The 15,690-nt window shown below is 48.0% G+C and overlaps 1 protein-coding gene across 22 annotated transcripts in view; it reads right to left on the reverse strand.

Moving 5' to 3' along the window:
- Positions 1–15,690, reverse strand: part of Plekha6 (pleckstrin homology domain containing, family A member 6) — a 134,370-nt gene that overhangs the window by 54,811 nt on the left and 63,869 nt on the right. The window contains exon 1 of one of the 22 annotated variants that reach the window (XM_013522690.1): positions 13,349–13,442. The exons of 20 other annotated variants lie outside the window; for them this stretch is intronic. In XM_013522690.1, the coding sequence (XP_013378144.1) occupies positions 13,349–13,410 (62 nt within the window). In that variant the 5' untranslated portion in view covers positions 13,411–13,442. Of the gene's footprint in view, positions 1–1,751; positions 1,803–13,348; positions 13,443–15,690 lie in introns of those variants that run through there. One more of the 22 variants, XM_013522731.1, reaches the window with a different exon arrangement.

A 15,690-nucleotide genomic window follows, 5' to 3' on the forward strand; every position in this document is an offset into this window, starting at 1 on the left:
GGAAGAGGCTCAGATCCCACCTGGAGTGCCCACTGACTACCACCCAGATAAGGGAAACAGAGGGAGAGCAGAAGATGAGGGATGCTGCGGCCTCCTCCTGCCCCACTGCCATGCAATAGACTTGGAAGAAGCCTGGGCAGTAACAAAGAGGGACAGAACATCCTGGGAGATGAGCGGAGCAAAGAAAGGGAATGCTGTTCTGGTCTCAGCAGGACAGAAGCCAACCTTGGTGAGTGACATCTGAGTAACAGGTAAGAGTGTCTACACCTGTTGGAGCAACTATCCTGCTGATGCAACTTCTGGCTAGGCCTGGGCTTAGGAACAGCTACATAAGTTGCAGGGTGCAGTGTAAAATAAAAACTCAGACTCAGGCTCCTCAAGTTTACAATTTAAGAACTTCCCAATGGCAACAGCAGAGCATTAAACCAAGGGAGGGGCCCTCCTGAGCATGTGGCGTCCCCATGAAGCCCAGCCTGTTTGGGATAGCAATTCTGCACTGCTTCTGGGGGCATGTGGTGGCTGTCATGCTTGTGGCTGACTCAATACGAGGCACACAGGAGAAGCATGCCCACTCCTCTCTATGCTCTGCTTTCACCTCTTCCTTGGCCTCAAATGCCCAGAAACATGGCTCCTTTGGCTCCTTCCTGCTGTCTCTAGTGACTGGCACCCCCCCGACCCCCGTTACAGTACCTCGTTTCAGTTTGCCTATCCATAGCCCAGTCTAGGAAGTACTGCAGCAAAAACCACCCAGAGCTGAGTTTGCCCATTTGGCAAATCTCCTTCAAGACTGGCACAGGGAGTACCTGTTCCTCCCCAACAGGCCCTCCCAGGCCAGAGTCCTTGCCCAGGTCTGGCCTAACATCACCATGATGTCATCTAGTCTTTCTCCTCCCAAGAGGCAGAGGAACAAAAGGGCTCCCAGCCATGGAGGGGGTAAAGTCAACATTTCTCCTTAAGTGACAATCAGTGCTATATTTTAAAAAATAAAATCACATGAATGTGTGTGAGCACTTGCGTGCGCACATACACATGGATGCACACGACATCAGCTGAGAGAAGTCAGTGCCTCCACCTCCTCCCACACGGTCAAGGACTCCTGCCCACACCCCCTGCACAACCTTGGCATGTCATGAGAAGATGCCTGGGTCAAAGAGCACGAACGCTGTGTAGGGTGAGGGGACAAGGGATTCAAAATGAATGAGGAACTGGGGAGCACAGAAACTTGTACACAGAAGATTGGTTCTCTTTCTTTTGGATTTCAGTTTTGCTCCCAAATGACAACTTTGTCTTCTTAACAAGCAAAGAGTTTGCCTCCAACTCTCTGCAGCCAGCCAGTCTGTCCCACCCTGTCCCTCTGCAAGACACACTGTCCCTGTCTGCTGGAGCAGCTGCCCCAAGCTCCCAAGCCTCTCTGGAGACAATAGCTCAGGGAGAGGGAAGAGCTGGGCTCCAGCTTTGTATGCAGCGTGGACACACGAACCATTGTCTCCTACCTCCTCCCAGGACAGACAATGCCGGTTTCTTATCTATGGCTTCAGGGCTACAGAGTTTGCCCTCTTGGACTAAATCTGAAGACTTGCTTTTAATAGATAGGAATGGTCCTGAAATCTGGCCCCTACTGAGAATTTGCATCTAGTTGTGACAAAAGCCCAGTGCAGCTGATGGAACTGGCGTATCTAGTACTTGCGTACTAGTACTTCGTCACCTGCTCCCAAGCCACCCCCAACACACACACAGAGCCACTTACTCACCGGCTTCTGGTGGCCCCTGTGCTGCCGCTAGCCCTGCCTCCTTTCACACTCAGGAACAGGGGACAGGTTCCCTTTAATACTCACCAGGTCCCTGGTGGGGAGCAATCATTAACAGCCACACACGCTCACTGGCCTTAACCCCTTCCATGCTGGGGTGCCTCAAGCTGGCTGCTGAACCACTGCGTCCCCTTTGCCCAGCCCCAAGAAAGTGGCAGCTCCCACCTTGGCAATGCCTCCGTCTCCCATGTGGAGAGGGAGAACGCTTTAGTCCCACCCAGGTTGCCCTGCCTGATTGGAGCACACTCACAACCTGAGGTGCTTGGCTCTGGCACGATGCCCAACTAGATGAGCCCACATTATGAAATATTTGCCTGGCAGGCCAATCGAGAGGCTAGGATCTGGGGGAGGGATGGTATTTTTATTTATTCCTGGAGGAGGGTGAGCAGACAAAGGTAGTCATAGCTTTCCCCATCCCTGGGATGAAAAGCAATAGGAAGGCCACCTTCACATCCACGGAGCTTCTCTGTCTAGGGACAGAATCCTAGGAGGTTCCTAAGCAATTTGAGCTCCTGGCTGTTTAGCTAGAGGATTTCGTTGCCTTAATATCCCCCTTGCCCAGTTCAGGAGTTTGGGGAGAGGAGCTGTGAACTGTAATAGAAGGTAAGAGGGAAACACAGACTGGCAAGAAATCGCTGGCATTTGCGTGAATGGGCGACCACAGGTATTCCTCACCTTTTTAAGTCACAGAAACCACTTCTGCCTCTTTGAAGGGTGTAGATGGGAAGGTGGCCAGGGATGAGTAGAGACAAATCTCCTCTTTATCCCTTTAAAAACAGGGAACTGATTTTGGGAAATCTAAATCCAGCATAAAAGTGTCTACATGTAGGACAAATGCAAATCTATGCAGATATGTGCAAATGAGCAGCTCTGGGCTTGTCACCGTAAGTCCTTCCCAGGATCTTCCTACTTGAGGAGGAAATCAGTAGTCTCTAAGCCTGTATCAGAGCATCTCACCAGACATAAGGAATTCACCCAGCATGTATTTGTTGCACACTTACTACATACAAAGTGGAGTGCCTTTAATTAAGTTCAGCCAGCTTGAGGTTTTTAACCATAATCATAAGTATGATTGAAATGCAAAGAAGACTACATGTGCGCTCTGCATACACCCGCTTCTCCTCACAGCCCCCACATGCATGATTTGCCAGCCTGGCCTCAGTAGCTGGCACCTTTTCCTTATCATCACTGGTTCCTGTTTGCCTATCAGTAGCCCAGCCACTGTGGCTCAAGACCCTGGCTTATCTTATCTCCTGGGCTCTCTTCCCAGTGGGCTGGTGACTGGCTGCCCCTCCTCATGTCTTAAAGGGGCTGCACTGCATTTCTACCAGTCCTATCAGCCTTCAAGAATAGCCCAGCAAGGTGGGGGTTCGTTCTATCTGTGCAGAGTCAGAGTTCACCACACCACACTGTGTGTGTTTCTGTTCTCCCCAGTCCCTCATTCATTTTGAGTCCCTTGTCCCCTCACCCTACACAGCGTTTGTGCTCCTCTCCACCCTTTACTGCCCCTGGGGCTGCAAGGCTGCTACTGAAGTGACTTGCTGATTTAACCAGTGAGAGACGCTGATGTCTTCACATCTTCAGTGCTCATTGTGTCATGCAAACACCCTCTGTGTTTCCAGGTTCCTGCTCAGGCAAAATGAGTTTTGCAGTAGGGAAAAAGGGGGCTCAGGGTTCAAAGCCCACACAGAAAAATCAGTGCTAGCCCATATAATAACAAAGACTGCTACAGCAATGTCCACAGTAGCTTTATTTGTAATAGCCCCAAACTGCAAACAACCTAAATGCTCCTGAGTAAAATGCTCCATAAATAAAATGCATGTTGTACACGCACACAACACAATGCTATTCAGCAAGAAAATAAATAAATTATCGATATATACACCACCACCAGCAGAACCTCAAAAGAATTATGCTGAGTGAAAAAAAAAGACCCCCCCCCCAAGAGTAGGTACTGTGTGATTCTATCTTCCCTAAAAATGCAAACTAATCTAGTGTGACAGAAAGCAGATCAGTAGTTGCCTGGGGACAGGCTGGAGGGAGGGATTACAAAGAGGCAGGAAGAAAATTTGAGAGACCATGAATGTATATTCATTATCTTAATGGTGGTTATAGTTCCACCAAATACATCAAGTTAAACCCTTCAAATACATCCATCTATCATGTATTAATCATAGGTCAGCAAAGCTACAAAAAAGAAAAGGTTTAAGATGAGACATTAACAACAACAATAACAACACAAAACTGCTAGGGAGTGTGGAGGGAACATGGGGGGACCCGGGCAGGCAGAGACAACACAGATGTGCAGGGGGCCCTTCTTGTGGGTTTGGACCTATGGCAGATCTGAAAATGGCCTTGATGGAAATAAAGGATTATTTGTTTATGATAGGAGGGCAATACCCAGTAAAACCCTTTCCAGTCCGCAAAACACTGTCACCATTACCTCATTTGATTCTTTTATGGTCTTATGAGGCAGGCAAAAAGCATTACCACTTTCATCTGGCAAAACAAAACAAATCCTAAACTGCAAGAGGTTAAGGCACATGACTGAGATAACGTTAAGGTCAGCTGTGACCCTCAGCCCTAACTCATTTCCCAGAGCCTTGGGGAGCAGAGACCAGCCTGGAGGCGACTGCCCAGCTATGGGCTCATGGTCAAGGGACACAGAGGGGACAGCAGCCCCGGGATGGATGGCAACAGCACAGACCTACGGTGGGAGCAGGATCAGCTAGGGGAACGCTGCTGCATCCAGACAGAGGACCCACCGAGATGAAGCAATCCAAGGATATAATTAGATCACATGTTGGATGCAAAGAGGAGAAAAATCCAACCAAACTGTGCTCTCTCGGGGAAGTCCGGTGGGTGTGGATGCAGCTGGAAGCTGTTAGCAAGCTCCCAGCCAGAGGCCTCTGTACCCTTCCTCCCCTCTTCTCTGTCCCCACCTTCTCTCTCCCTCCCTCTGGCCAGGCCCAAGCACAGCAGTTGGCGGGGACACCCCCTCCATACGCTGCTTAGGTTTCAGTGCTAAGGCTCGAATCTAGGGCCTTGTGCATGGTTGGCAAGCGCTGTATCTACACAAAGCCATGCCCGGGCCCTAATATAGTATTATTCTTAAATAAAAGTTAATGTGAAAAACAAAAAAATGATACCTGGCATGGTGGCACCACATATAATCCCAGGAATTATGAGTTCAAGGCCAGCCTGGGCTACATACATATGACACCCTGTCTCAAAAAATAGACAAAAGAAAAAAAACCCCATGATGAATGAAATATCAACATTCAAAATACCCAGAGGCTGAAGCTACATGGACCTTTGTTCATGTTAGGAAAATATATGTCATGAAACAACAACAAAAATTTTTTAACATAAAGGCTAAGTATGGATTTCCCTTTTGCCTCAGGCCCCAGTGGCTTACAGCAGCACTGCCACTGAGCCGAACTTTATTCTAAAATAATGACATTGTGTTCTTCATGAAATGCTTGCATTATTTCTATTTTTAAAGTGTCACATTAAAATATTACCTATCTTGATTACCGAGGTTTTTGGCAATACCTCCCTCACATTTTGTGAGTCAGCCCTGCTCAGAGGTAAAGCTGGGGAATGGGAGGGAGGCAGAGATATTGCATAAGATGAGACAGACCCAGAGAGGGTCCTGCTTTCAAAGAAAAATTAGTACATGAACAACAAAGAGAAGCTGAGTGGTGCTTCCAAATTAAGGAGAGCGGAGACACGATCCTGGATAGGATTTTAATCAAATTATTAGGAAAGCAAGGAAATTTAAATGTGGATTATATATTAGATAATAGAATTCTATCAATGTTAAGTTTCCAGAATTTGCTAAATCATACTCTGGTTATGCAAGAGACTGTCCTTGGGGTTTTTTTGTTGTTTTTTTTTTGTCTTTTTGAGACGGTCTCACTATGCAGTTCTGGCTAGTTTTGAGCTCACTTTGTAGCCCAGGCTTGCCTTGAACTCACAATGATCCTCCTGCTTCAGCCTGCCAAGTGCTGGGATTACAGGTGTGCACCACCATGCCTGGCTCAATGTCCTTGCATTTAAATGAAAAAAAAAAAAATGATGAAGAAGGACGAGACGGTGACAGCTGCCTCACAGCTGCTACTAACCAAACACTCCTCCCTCTGCAGCCCGACCTTCCTCCGTTTCCGGCCACCCCAAGAGGGAACAGTAGGAAATGATGAAGGCAGGAAGTAGTGTCCAGAAGACAGGGCATTGGAGGGCCTGTTGGACGTTTTCCTCCAGAAACAAGAATTAACCTTAAATTTCCAAATCACTCCTCAGTGTCCCCAGGTGAAGCTGACAGCTGGCACAGGAAGGAAGAAGGAATTGACACTTCTTCCAGCATGATGCAAGCAGATTCTCTGATGACTCCCCTAGAGACAGGACCATGTCCTGCTCTCCTGAAGGAGGAGCTGAGGAGGTCAGATAACCAGCCCTGGGCTACAGTTAGAAAGCCAGAGGATCAGGATTCCAGCCCAGGCTCTCTTTCCCCTGGATGTTAGTTGTGCAACTCGAAATTCCCTTCTCATGCATCATCCTGCCAGTAATCTTTCAGTTTATTTTCACCAAGTTCAATCTGCATGAGTCTTGAGATTTTTGGCTCGAGAGTCAGACTGTCCCAGTTCCTATCCTGGCTCCGCCAGTCCCTTACCTAAGGGACTCTGAGTGAGTAGCTCAGCCTCTCTGTGCTTTTGTTCCCCAGCTGTAAAAAGGGGGCACTACAAAGACCTACCTCATGGGTTTGTCACAGGATTAAATGTGACTTTACCAGTGGAAGTGTTGTTTTTTTTTTTAATTTTTTTTTTGGTACCAGGAATTGAACCCAGGACCTTGTGCTGGCCAGGCAGGCACTTATGCCACTGAGCTATATCCCTGGCCCTTACCAATGAAAGTGTAAGAGAGTTGCTTGCACTTAGTAAATGCTCAATAAAGCCAGTCATCATTAGTATCTGCTTGCATCTGCCTTGAACTATTCACCCAGAAGACAATGGCCAAATTTTGACTATAAAAGCCCTCAGATGATAAAACCCTTCAGCACTTTGTCACATAAAGATGGATGCTTAGTAATTGCTCCTAAAGAAGCCATCCATCAAGATGGTGCCCAGGGATTCCTAGCTCCAGTGTGTAATGCTTTTAAAATTACTACACTAGAGAAGATGGTACATGCCTGTAATCCCAGCACTCAGGAAGCTGGGATAGGAAGAGCATCCTGAGCTGAAATCCAACCTGAACTATTACATAATAAGATCTTGTCTCAAAAAAACCAAAACCAAACCAACAACAACAACAAAAACCTCAAAAATGAAAATATATAATCACCTCCCACCTCAGAGTAGTGATCATCTGAGACAGACCCCTCCTGACTGGTGCTAGAATCACAATCAACATCTGAGAATACCTAATGAGAAAAAGTCTGCCTCTAGTATGCTCTGAACTGGAAGATGGACTCCCTCTTTTATTTTTTCTTAAAACTATATGGTGTCTTTCTTGGAAATTGAAAAACAAAGTCAATTCTACGAGCAAGATCACAGGGCAGAAAGAGCTGACTGTGAATCCTGATTCGTGGTGCGACACTGCCCTATCCAGCTGTACCCTAACCTTCTGGTTCTTGTTCCCATGAGGTCCCTTGAACATAACCGAGGGCTTTGCATTGCTCCTAGAGTGAATCAGGGGACAAAAGAGGCCACTGGGTCAGAGTGTTCCGGGTTCTTTGAGGAAAGTCTCTCTCCAAGGCTAAGTTCTCACTTGAAACCCTCTCTGCATCTTAGAGATTCAGCTGGGGAAGCTTACAGCCCAAGAAGAAAAATGAACCCCTAGGTCATGTGTCTCAAGGTCTAAAAAAGGGGCACTACGAGCAGGGAGGTCAGAGGTCGAGCAGCAGTCAGATTTAGCCACCATGGTCCTGTGACAGAGGCAGAGTGGAGCAGGGCCATTCTCCAACCATAAACAGCTACTCAAGAAGCCCAGAACACGGGCGCACATGTGGGAGGAGGCATTGCATGCGGACACTGCTGGGTGAGCGTGAGGAGAGCGAGGGCCCTGCGAGGGATGGGAAATGGGGTGGGCGTGTGGGAGGCCATGATGGGAGGGGGTCCAGGTTCCCTGGAGTCTGAGGCTTATACAATATGGAGCCCTCATCAAAAAGACCTCAAATACAAAGCTATGTGTTACACAGGACCTTGGAAAGGCTGGTGTCTATGAGGGACCCAGGGGCTGAGCCCCGTTGCTCATGGTGGACTCGCCCCTCCACGAACATTTCTGGACAATGGCACACACTCACACACTTGTGTTTCAGCAACCCTCTTCATCTCCCTGCAGCACTCTCTCTCTTTCCTCTCACATAGTGCTTTGCCTGACATCGTTTTTTAATTTGTTGATGGCAAAGAGCACGAATTAGAATTCCTCTCCACCTTGGCACAATGGGCATTTGGCCCATGTGCCCTCCCCTCCCCTCTCCTCCCATGCACAGCCCCATGGCCCCATGGCCACCAGGGCGGAGTCCCTCCCCATACCACACACTTGGCTTCCAGGAGCCCCACCTCCCTTAAAGGCCATCTCAGCACCCTCCACGCTGCCAGCAAGGGTGAAACCACAGCTCCCCCATGGCCTGGCCCCTTGCATTCCAGCCCTTTGCCCAGAGTTTGACCTTCTCTGTGGCTGGCTGCAGATGTGTTCTGTGTTACAGAAATAGCACAGCTCCTGGGCCCCTCCAGGCCCTCCTACTGCTCCACTCAAGACACAGCCCACCTCCTCGCTCCAGGGGAGTCAGGCAAGGTGGGAGGCAGAGCTCTGGACTGCATCGCCCTCCTACACACCCTCACAGAGCAGGGCTCGGCCTGCTCCCTGTGGCTCAGGACTTCTGTGCCTCCCCCACACACACTTGGGACACAGGGAAGAGGCTCAGGGAGGAAGGCAAGAAGGAGCAAGCAAACAGCCCAGCACCGCGGAAGCTGCTGCAGTGTGATCCCAGCAAAGTGGGGTGTAGTCAGGCCATGGCTATACCACCCTCAGTCATGCTCCAGACTTGTTCCACCAGCTCCATCAGAAAGAAAGGAAAGGAATGTAGAGACGGTAGAGATAAAGGCAGAAGCAGAGGGAGAAGGTCACTGACTGACTCACACACCCTTCTTCCTAAAAAAGTCTCCTGGTTCTAACAAGCTTCGTCATGTGCCATTTAACTCTTGTGCATGGCCTTCTGGGAGGAAGATGCAGGTTAGTCTAAATATCCATTGTTTTTCTCTCACTGGAAAACCTCAGAACAAAGACCAATCCTTTTCTCCCTTTAATTTTCCTCTTTCCAGTAAGAACTTCTATTGTGGCTAAGGTCTAAGCTGAGCATGTAGCCAAGGAGGACCAAGTCCCTGCCTAGAGGAGGTGGGCCTTTCTCCCAACTGACCTAGGAGAGAACTGCCGGGTTCCCTCATCAGACATGGGCAAGAGCCTGGGTGGCAGGACAGTGGGAGAGCCAGATCACTTCAAGATGCTTTCTGTCCTGCTCCTTACTACCAGTGGGACTCTGGACACGTTATTCAGTCTATGCTTCAGTTTCTTCATCTGTACCATGAGCGTAATAATAATTTCTACCTTATAGGATTTGTTGTAAGGATTTACTGGCTAAATACACATAAAATGCTTCATGTAATGCTTGTCACATAGCTAACAGTCATCATCACCTCAGCCTCCCAGACTGTGGGACCACCAGAAACAAGAACTGGTGTTCAACACCCTCTACATTGCCAATTGTGAGGTTTTTATCATCACAATTATCATCAAGTTCTTATCACAAAAGACTTACACTTCTTTGCAGGTTTGGGTTATGCAGCCTCCCCAAGGTCCACCAATATAGGTCAGAAAGAAGAGATGGCATCTTGGTCTGGACCCCCTGGCTGGCCTCCTGGACCACATAACGCCCACCCCACTACTCCCAGCTGACTTGCCTGAACCTTCATGTCTTTCTCATGGTCCAAAGTTGGCTCTGGTCTGATGAAGCTTGTATTTGGGAAAGAGGAACCTAGAAGAGTGCTCTCCGCTATTTCTGCCTGTAGTAGAAAGCTTATCTCTTCTCTTCTCTGAGGATTGTTTGCATGAAGGACAGCAACCAGCCAGAAATTGTTCCAACTTCCATGTGCCCTGGCCCCAACCCCTGTCTCCTCATGCAGAAATAATTCCATATCCACTGATTTGATCCTAACCTAAACAAGATGGGGGGGCCTCTGTCCTTCTCACAAGCCCAAGATGGAATGAGGGACAATGGCTGGATTCAATTACATTATGAAAGGCCAAATTTAGAAACAGCGATGAGCTTTCCAACTATGAGGCTGTTAGATGTTGCCTCCCTGACGTCTGATGGAACAGTAGTCTGTTATGAAGGACTTTACTGAAAGGATACAGTCTTATCAATGGATAGGCCTTCAAGGTCCAGGTTTCACAGCTTTTCCACCCACAGGGAATGGCAGTGACATGGCCATGCCTTTGTGGTCAGGCAGAAAAAGAGGTAAGCAAGAGAGATTAGGGTGTTTAAACTCTCCAACCCAAACTCCTTCAGGCTTGGTGTCCTCCGCCCAACATCCATAGTTACCATAGTAACAGCCACATTCCTAAAACCTGATGCGCATGTCTTGGCTACCTGGGATGCTATCCAATCTCAGTTCTGCCAAAAATCCCTCCTCAGGATGAGAACCGGGACTGAGGGAGAAGAAAGACCAGGCCTTCTAATACGGACACAAGAGAGATGCTCTTCTGTCTTCTCTACTTTGTGGGCTGCCCAGAAAGCTGCGAGGCTCTCTGCAGTATAGGAGAGCGCCAGCACAGCAGAAGGAGCAAAGGCCTTTGAGCTCTGTTATAGTTTACATCTGGATGTCCCCCTAGGGCCTCATGTACTTATGCACGGAGCTTGGGGAAGGTGAATGGGTTACGGGCTTGTTGCTGACTTGCTGTTAGGAAGTGGGGCGTGGTTCAGAAAAGACAGATCACTGGGGGCGAGGCCTGTAAGGGTTTATCTCCTTTCCTGGCTCCTCCCTTTGCTATCTGCTTCCCAACCACCCTGCCATATGTAGCTCTTCCCTACCGTGCCCCCTGCCACGCTGTCTGTCTTGTCTCGGAGCCAGCTGACCAGGCAAGGACCGGAACTTGTACAACCTGCTAGCCAAAATAATCCTTTCTGTCCTCCTTTAAGTTGCACATGTCAGGTATTTTGTCCCAGAGACAAGTGACCAAGACAAGCTCTGAGAAATATTTCAGTACCTTATAATTAAATCTCCTTGGGGATTTAGGCTGTTTTGAGCAGTTTCAGTAACTTGTTCCCAGAAGTCCCAACTAATACAGGGGAGGGGCCAGGTGACTTCTGGAGAACCCAGCATCTCATGTAGACAGGGAATACTTAATCACCTTGCAGAAGATGTAGAAGGCAAAAGAAGAAGGGCAAGGAGTAGGAGTGCTAGGAGACCAGGGAGGAAGGCAAGGGCTGGAGAAAACAGGTAAGTTTACTACAACAGCATAGAAAGGTTCCTGGGAGACTTAAGAAGAAACTGGCAAGAGAAGAACGTGTGACCGTAACAGTAAACTAAGAGCCCCAAGGAGGTTGGCAGGTGGGTACCGCTGACCCAAGAACTCAGGAGCTGTGAGTTGATGGTTAGTAAGCAGGCACAGCTTTGAGACAGTGCTGGAGGACAGCCACCACTGAGAAGGAAAAATGTCTTGCATTCTTTCTCCTGTACTTTCCTCAGCATGTACATCCTCTGCCATCTTGTAGTCTGACAATTCTCTCAGATCAACTGGTCCAATGTGCCCCTCAAGTCTTCTTTTTCTTCTTCTTCTTCTTTTTTTTTTTTTTTTGTTGTTGTCTTTGTGTAGCCCAGGTTGATCTCAAACTCACAACGATCCTCCTGCCTCAGCCTCCCAAGTGCTGGGATTACAGGCGTGCAATACCACTCCCGGCTTCTCAAGTCTTCTTTAGGAAAGTATACATCTCCGGCACCAATTCCATGAGCTGTCGGTCCCTTTAAGAAGATATTTTCCCCCATCTGTTCTCTAGTTGGCTGGAGCAGATGTTCCTTGTTTCTATGGCAACTAACCTACCATCCTTCCTAACGGGTATCTTCCTAGAGCAGGACACTCCCCCTGCAAATCAGCAACCCTTACATTACTCTGGGTTCCATAACCGCAGGCCCCTCATCACCAGGAAGCACCAGGAACACAAGCACCCACATATTCAGAGTCCAAATTTTTCCTGAGCTGAGATGATCCCAGGATGGCAGTCACCACCTGACAGCATTTAGCAGGCAGGAGAGGGAGGTTATCTACGCCATTGCCCAGACAACAGACCAACGTCCACCTTTCCAATGAAGTGTTAAAAGCAGTGCATCTTCAGCAGATTGAGCTAGCACTTCCTGTGGTTGTTTATTTCCCAGCCCTAATAAAGACCAGTGAGACCCCCTAATCTAATTCCCCTATTTCAAGCTGCACATCACTCACATCCTCTTCTGGTGATCATTATCCTTGTAAACAGACCTTCTGTCCAGATGGTCAGGCTTCAGAGCAAGACTTCTACAGCCAGAGCTGGGTGGGGAAGGAGGAAGCGCAGTGCATTCCATGAGTGCTGCACACGGGCTGTTTCCACTGTGGATGCTGCTGCTCGCACTAAACCCAACTTGACCCCGTTTGTTCTTGGCTCCTACAGCCCCCACAAAGCCAGATGGATTCTTCTAAGCCACAAAGTTAACTGAACTTTAGCTTCCTCTCTTCTGAGCTTCTAGCCTACCGGAATACCAGAAGTCAATGTATAAATAAGTACAGGCCAATCCATGATTACTATCAAATATGAAGAAAGTGGTTTTCTCATCAGAGAAGATGCCAAAATGAGAGCTCCCCACTCCCACCACTGACTCTCCTCCACTTGTTCCGAAAGAGGCAAGTTCTATACTCAGAGGAAGAAGACTGGCTCTGCAGGTAGATGGACCTAGACCAGAATCGCAGCTCAGCCGTGCATCAACTGCAGGGTACCAGCAAGTCCTGATCCTCTTGAAACCCCAGCTTCCTCATCCGTAAAAGGGAAGGCTAATTCCAACCTTATATAATTATATGGGACAACACAGAGTCGCTCTGTCTTCACAGCGTTCCAAAACCCACAGACATCTTGAAACAGTTTTTCCTAACTCAACCAGCAGCAAAACCCAACCAGACTTGAACCTAGTTGGTAGCAAAACATGACCTGACCTTGTATGAGACTTTTATAGCCCTAATGTATCCCACTAAGTGGTTCTTTAGATAAGTCTTGCTACAGCAATATTAAAATCTTTGCTTGTAAAGCTGCTCCAGACCCTGCTGGAGGTTCTGTGTAATATACAGTATGGACTACATTGCTGTTCTAAAATCCACAAGCCCTGAGAGTTCCACATAATGAACTGTGTAGCTTCGGAACCACTTCTCTGGCCCCCGAAGACAGGGGCTCAGGACAATCACCAGAGTTACTTAAGCTAACAATGCAGATAGCCATTCAAAGCCCTTGCCTCATGACCAACCTGGAGAGGGTCTCTGGGTTCCCCGCAGCCTGGAGCTGGCTCCCTGGAATGCAAGCTGGCATGGGGCAGGGGAGTGGATCCAAAGACCAGCCCACAAGAGTCTGCTGCTTTTCTATCCTGAGTAAAACTGGCAGAGGCAATGTGCTGTTATTATTTGGTTGGACTTCAGGTACAGACATGCCTGAGGATTTCTCACATGCCTCCAGTTCCCCACCTCATTGGGCTGGCAGCCATCTCTCCACCCTACCACCACCCCAGGACTTCACTTGCACCACCTACTCCCTATAAGCACTCCCAGGGGAGTAGGTGACCCAGCCATGGGGAACACAAAGAAAACTAGAGGGAGTGTGAGTTTATGGAGACTTGGACCGAAGGAGGAGAAAATTCTGAATGTGAGGGGGTGATGTGGATGGGATGCTCTGGGGTCAGGTCAGGGGGAAAATACGTCCAACATACAGTGGAACGGGTTTGGCATGTTTCTCCTGATGCCATCTCAAGGCCCCAGAAGGCTTTCAAAATGAGAAACCATCCTTGGTCAATACCAACAATGTTGAGCAATTCCTCTTCACAGATCTCTTCACCCTTGTCAGGTATTTTACAGGCTCAACTTTCTGAGGCACAGCAAGCCAACTGGACTTCTCAGTTCTAACCCTGGAATACCTAGCTTTCTCCCACCACCTTGAACCACTTTTCCCACGACACAACTGTCGGACAGGCCTGCAATTCTAACAGAGATAGTAGACTCTTCTGCTCTCAGAATGGTAAGGTCAACCTGAAATTCTTGGAGAGGTCTCACTGCATGTCCAATGGAGAAGTGAAGCATGGATAGCCAGGAGAGACAGACTGAGCTGCTCCAGACTATAAACCAAGGTAGAGATAAAGCTGGCCCTGGAGTCCAGATGTTGATGCCCATAGCCTACCCACAGCAAAGATCTTCAAAATCCCAATCAAGTCTTTGTTGACCTTTGCATTTGGAAGAAGCCATGCTAATGGTTAGCACCCTCTACCCTCCCAGCTTGAACATCTCTGAAATTATTATCTCTATCTCAGACTTATCCAAAGTTACGACGAAATCTTCATCAAAGCCTCCTTGGAGATGGCCACCACCAGAGATAGGCAAAGAGAGCAACTGCCTATAACCAACTGCCTGTACCTTCCACAAACCTAGGTAGATTCGTGAGATGGATGGCGGAGTGGGCCAGCTATGCAGAAACTCCTCAAATGACACAGATCTTTAATATGGACTTTTTGAGTCTTTATTCATTTTGCTTCCCCTTTGAACAGGTCCTCAGTCACAGGTTTAGGCTTTGCCATATCACCCTTCCTAAGAGCTGTGCTACCTTGCACTATGCAGAAGCCTTGGGTTTTTGTTTTGTTTTACTTTTTGTTTTTGTTTTGGGACAGGGTCTCGCTATGTAACTCAGGCTGGCTTGAACTCACAATGATCATCCTGCCTCTGCCTCCCAAATGCTGGGATTACAGGCATGTGCCCCTATGACCGACATCCAGAAGCCTTGTGCAGGAGGGGAATCTCAGCATCTTGTTTTGATCTCCAATATCAGAGCCTAATGTCCCTACGCTAGCTTGGCCTACTTTTCTCTGCCCCAGGAAAGCTTGAGGGTCTCCATTCCCCCAAATTTAAACACTTTCCTAATTTGGGAATCTCAACTGCTTTCCTGGACCAGTAGGATGTTCTTGTTTCAGAACATGAAAATGGTATGGAAGTAAAAATAAAATTCTTTCCTACGAAGAAGCTCCTGGATTCTTGCTTTCAGAAAAATCACCCTTGGCTGAACCTCAAAAAAAGAGCACCTAGTTCAATTTCCAGGGTGGTTCCAAATTAATTTTTCCTTCAAAGCTCTCACTCATACAAGTCTACACACATGTGCACACCAACCACGTGGGTCAGGTTCTGGCAGCTGAGGAGTCCAGTGTATTTGTTCCAATTCCAAGCCTGAATCCTCAGAATGTAGACAACAGACATTCCAATGCATCTGGGAGCCTTCCAATCTAGAAAACTCCCAGTGTATACTCTTGACAGCTCAGACTCACCCCTTCAACACCTGATAGCACAATTTTTCAATGCCTTTGTCTCTTGACCACCTAGTTAAAGAAGTGTTTCTTAATGATCAACACTGGACACAAAACTACAGATGTAAGACATACTCCATGCTGCTCCCAAAATACAATCCATAAATCCCCTCAGTCTTTTCCAAGGATGGAAAATGACTTCCATCATTTTCAAAAGATGACCACAGAAATAGGGAACTGGCAAGGCCTGACCCCACATCCCTTAAGAGAAAGGAATATCTCTGATCCCTGTCATTTGGGATACAGTTAAA

Source organism: Chinchilla lanigera, unplaced genomic scaffold (genome assembly GCF_000276665.1).
Source record: "Chinchilla lanigera isolate Chin_1 unplaced genomic scaffold, ChiLan1.0 scaffold00005, whole genome shotgun sequence".
Taxonomy (NCBI): Eukaryota; Metazoa; Chordata; class Mammalia; order Rodentia; family Chinchillidae; genus Chinchilla; species Chinchilla lanigera.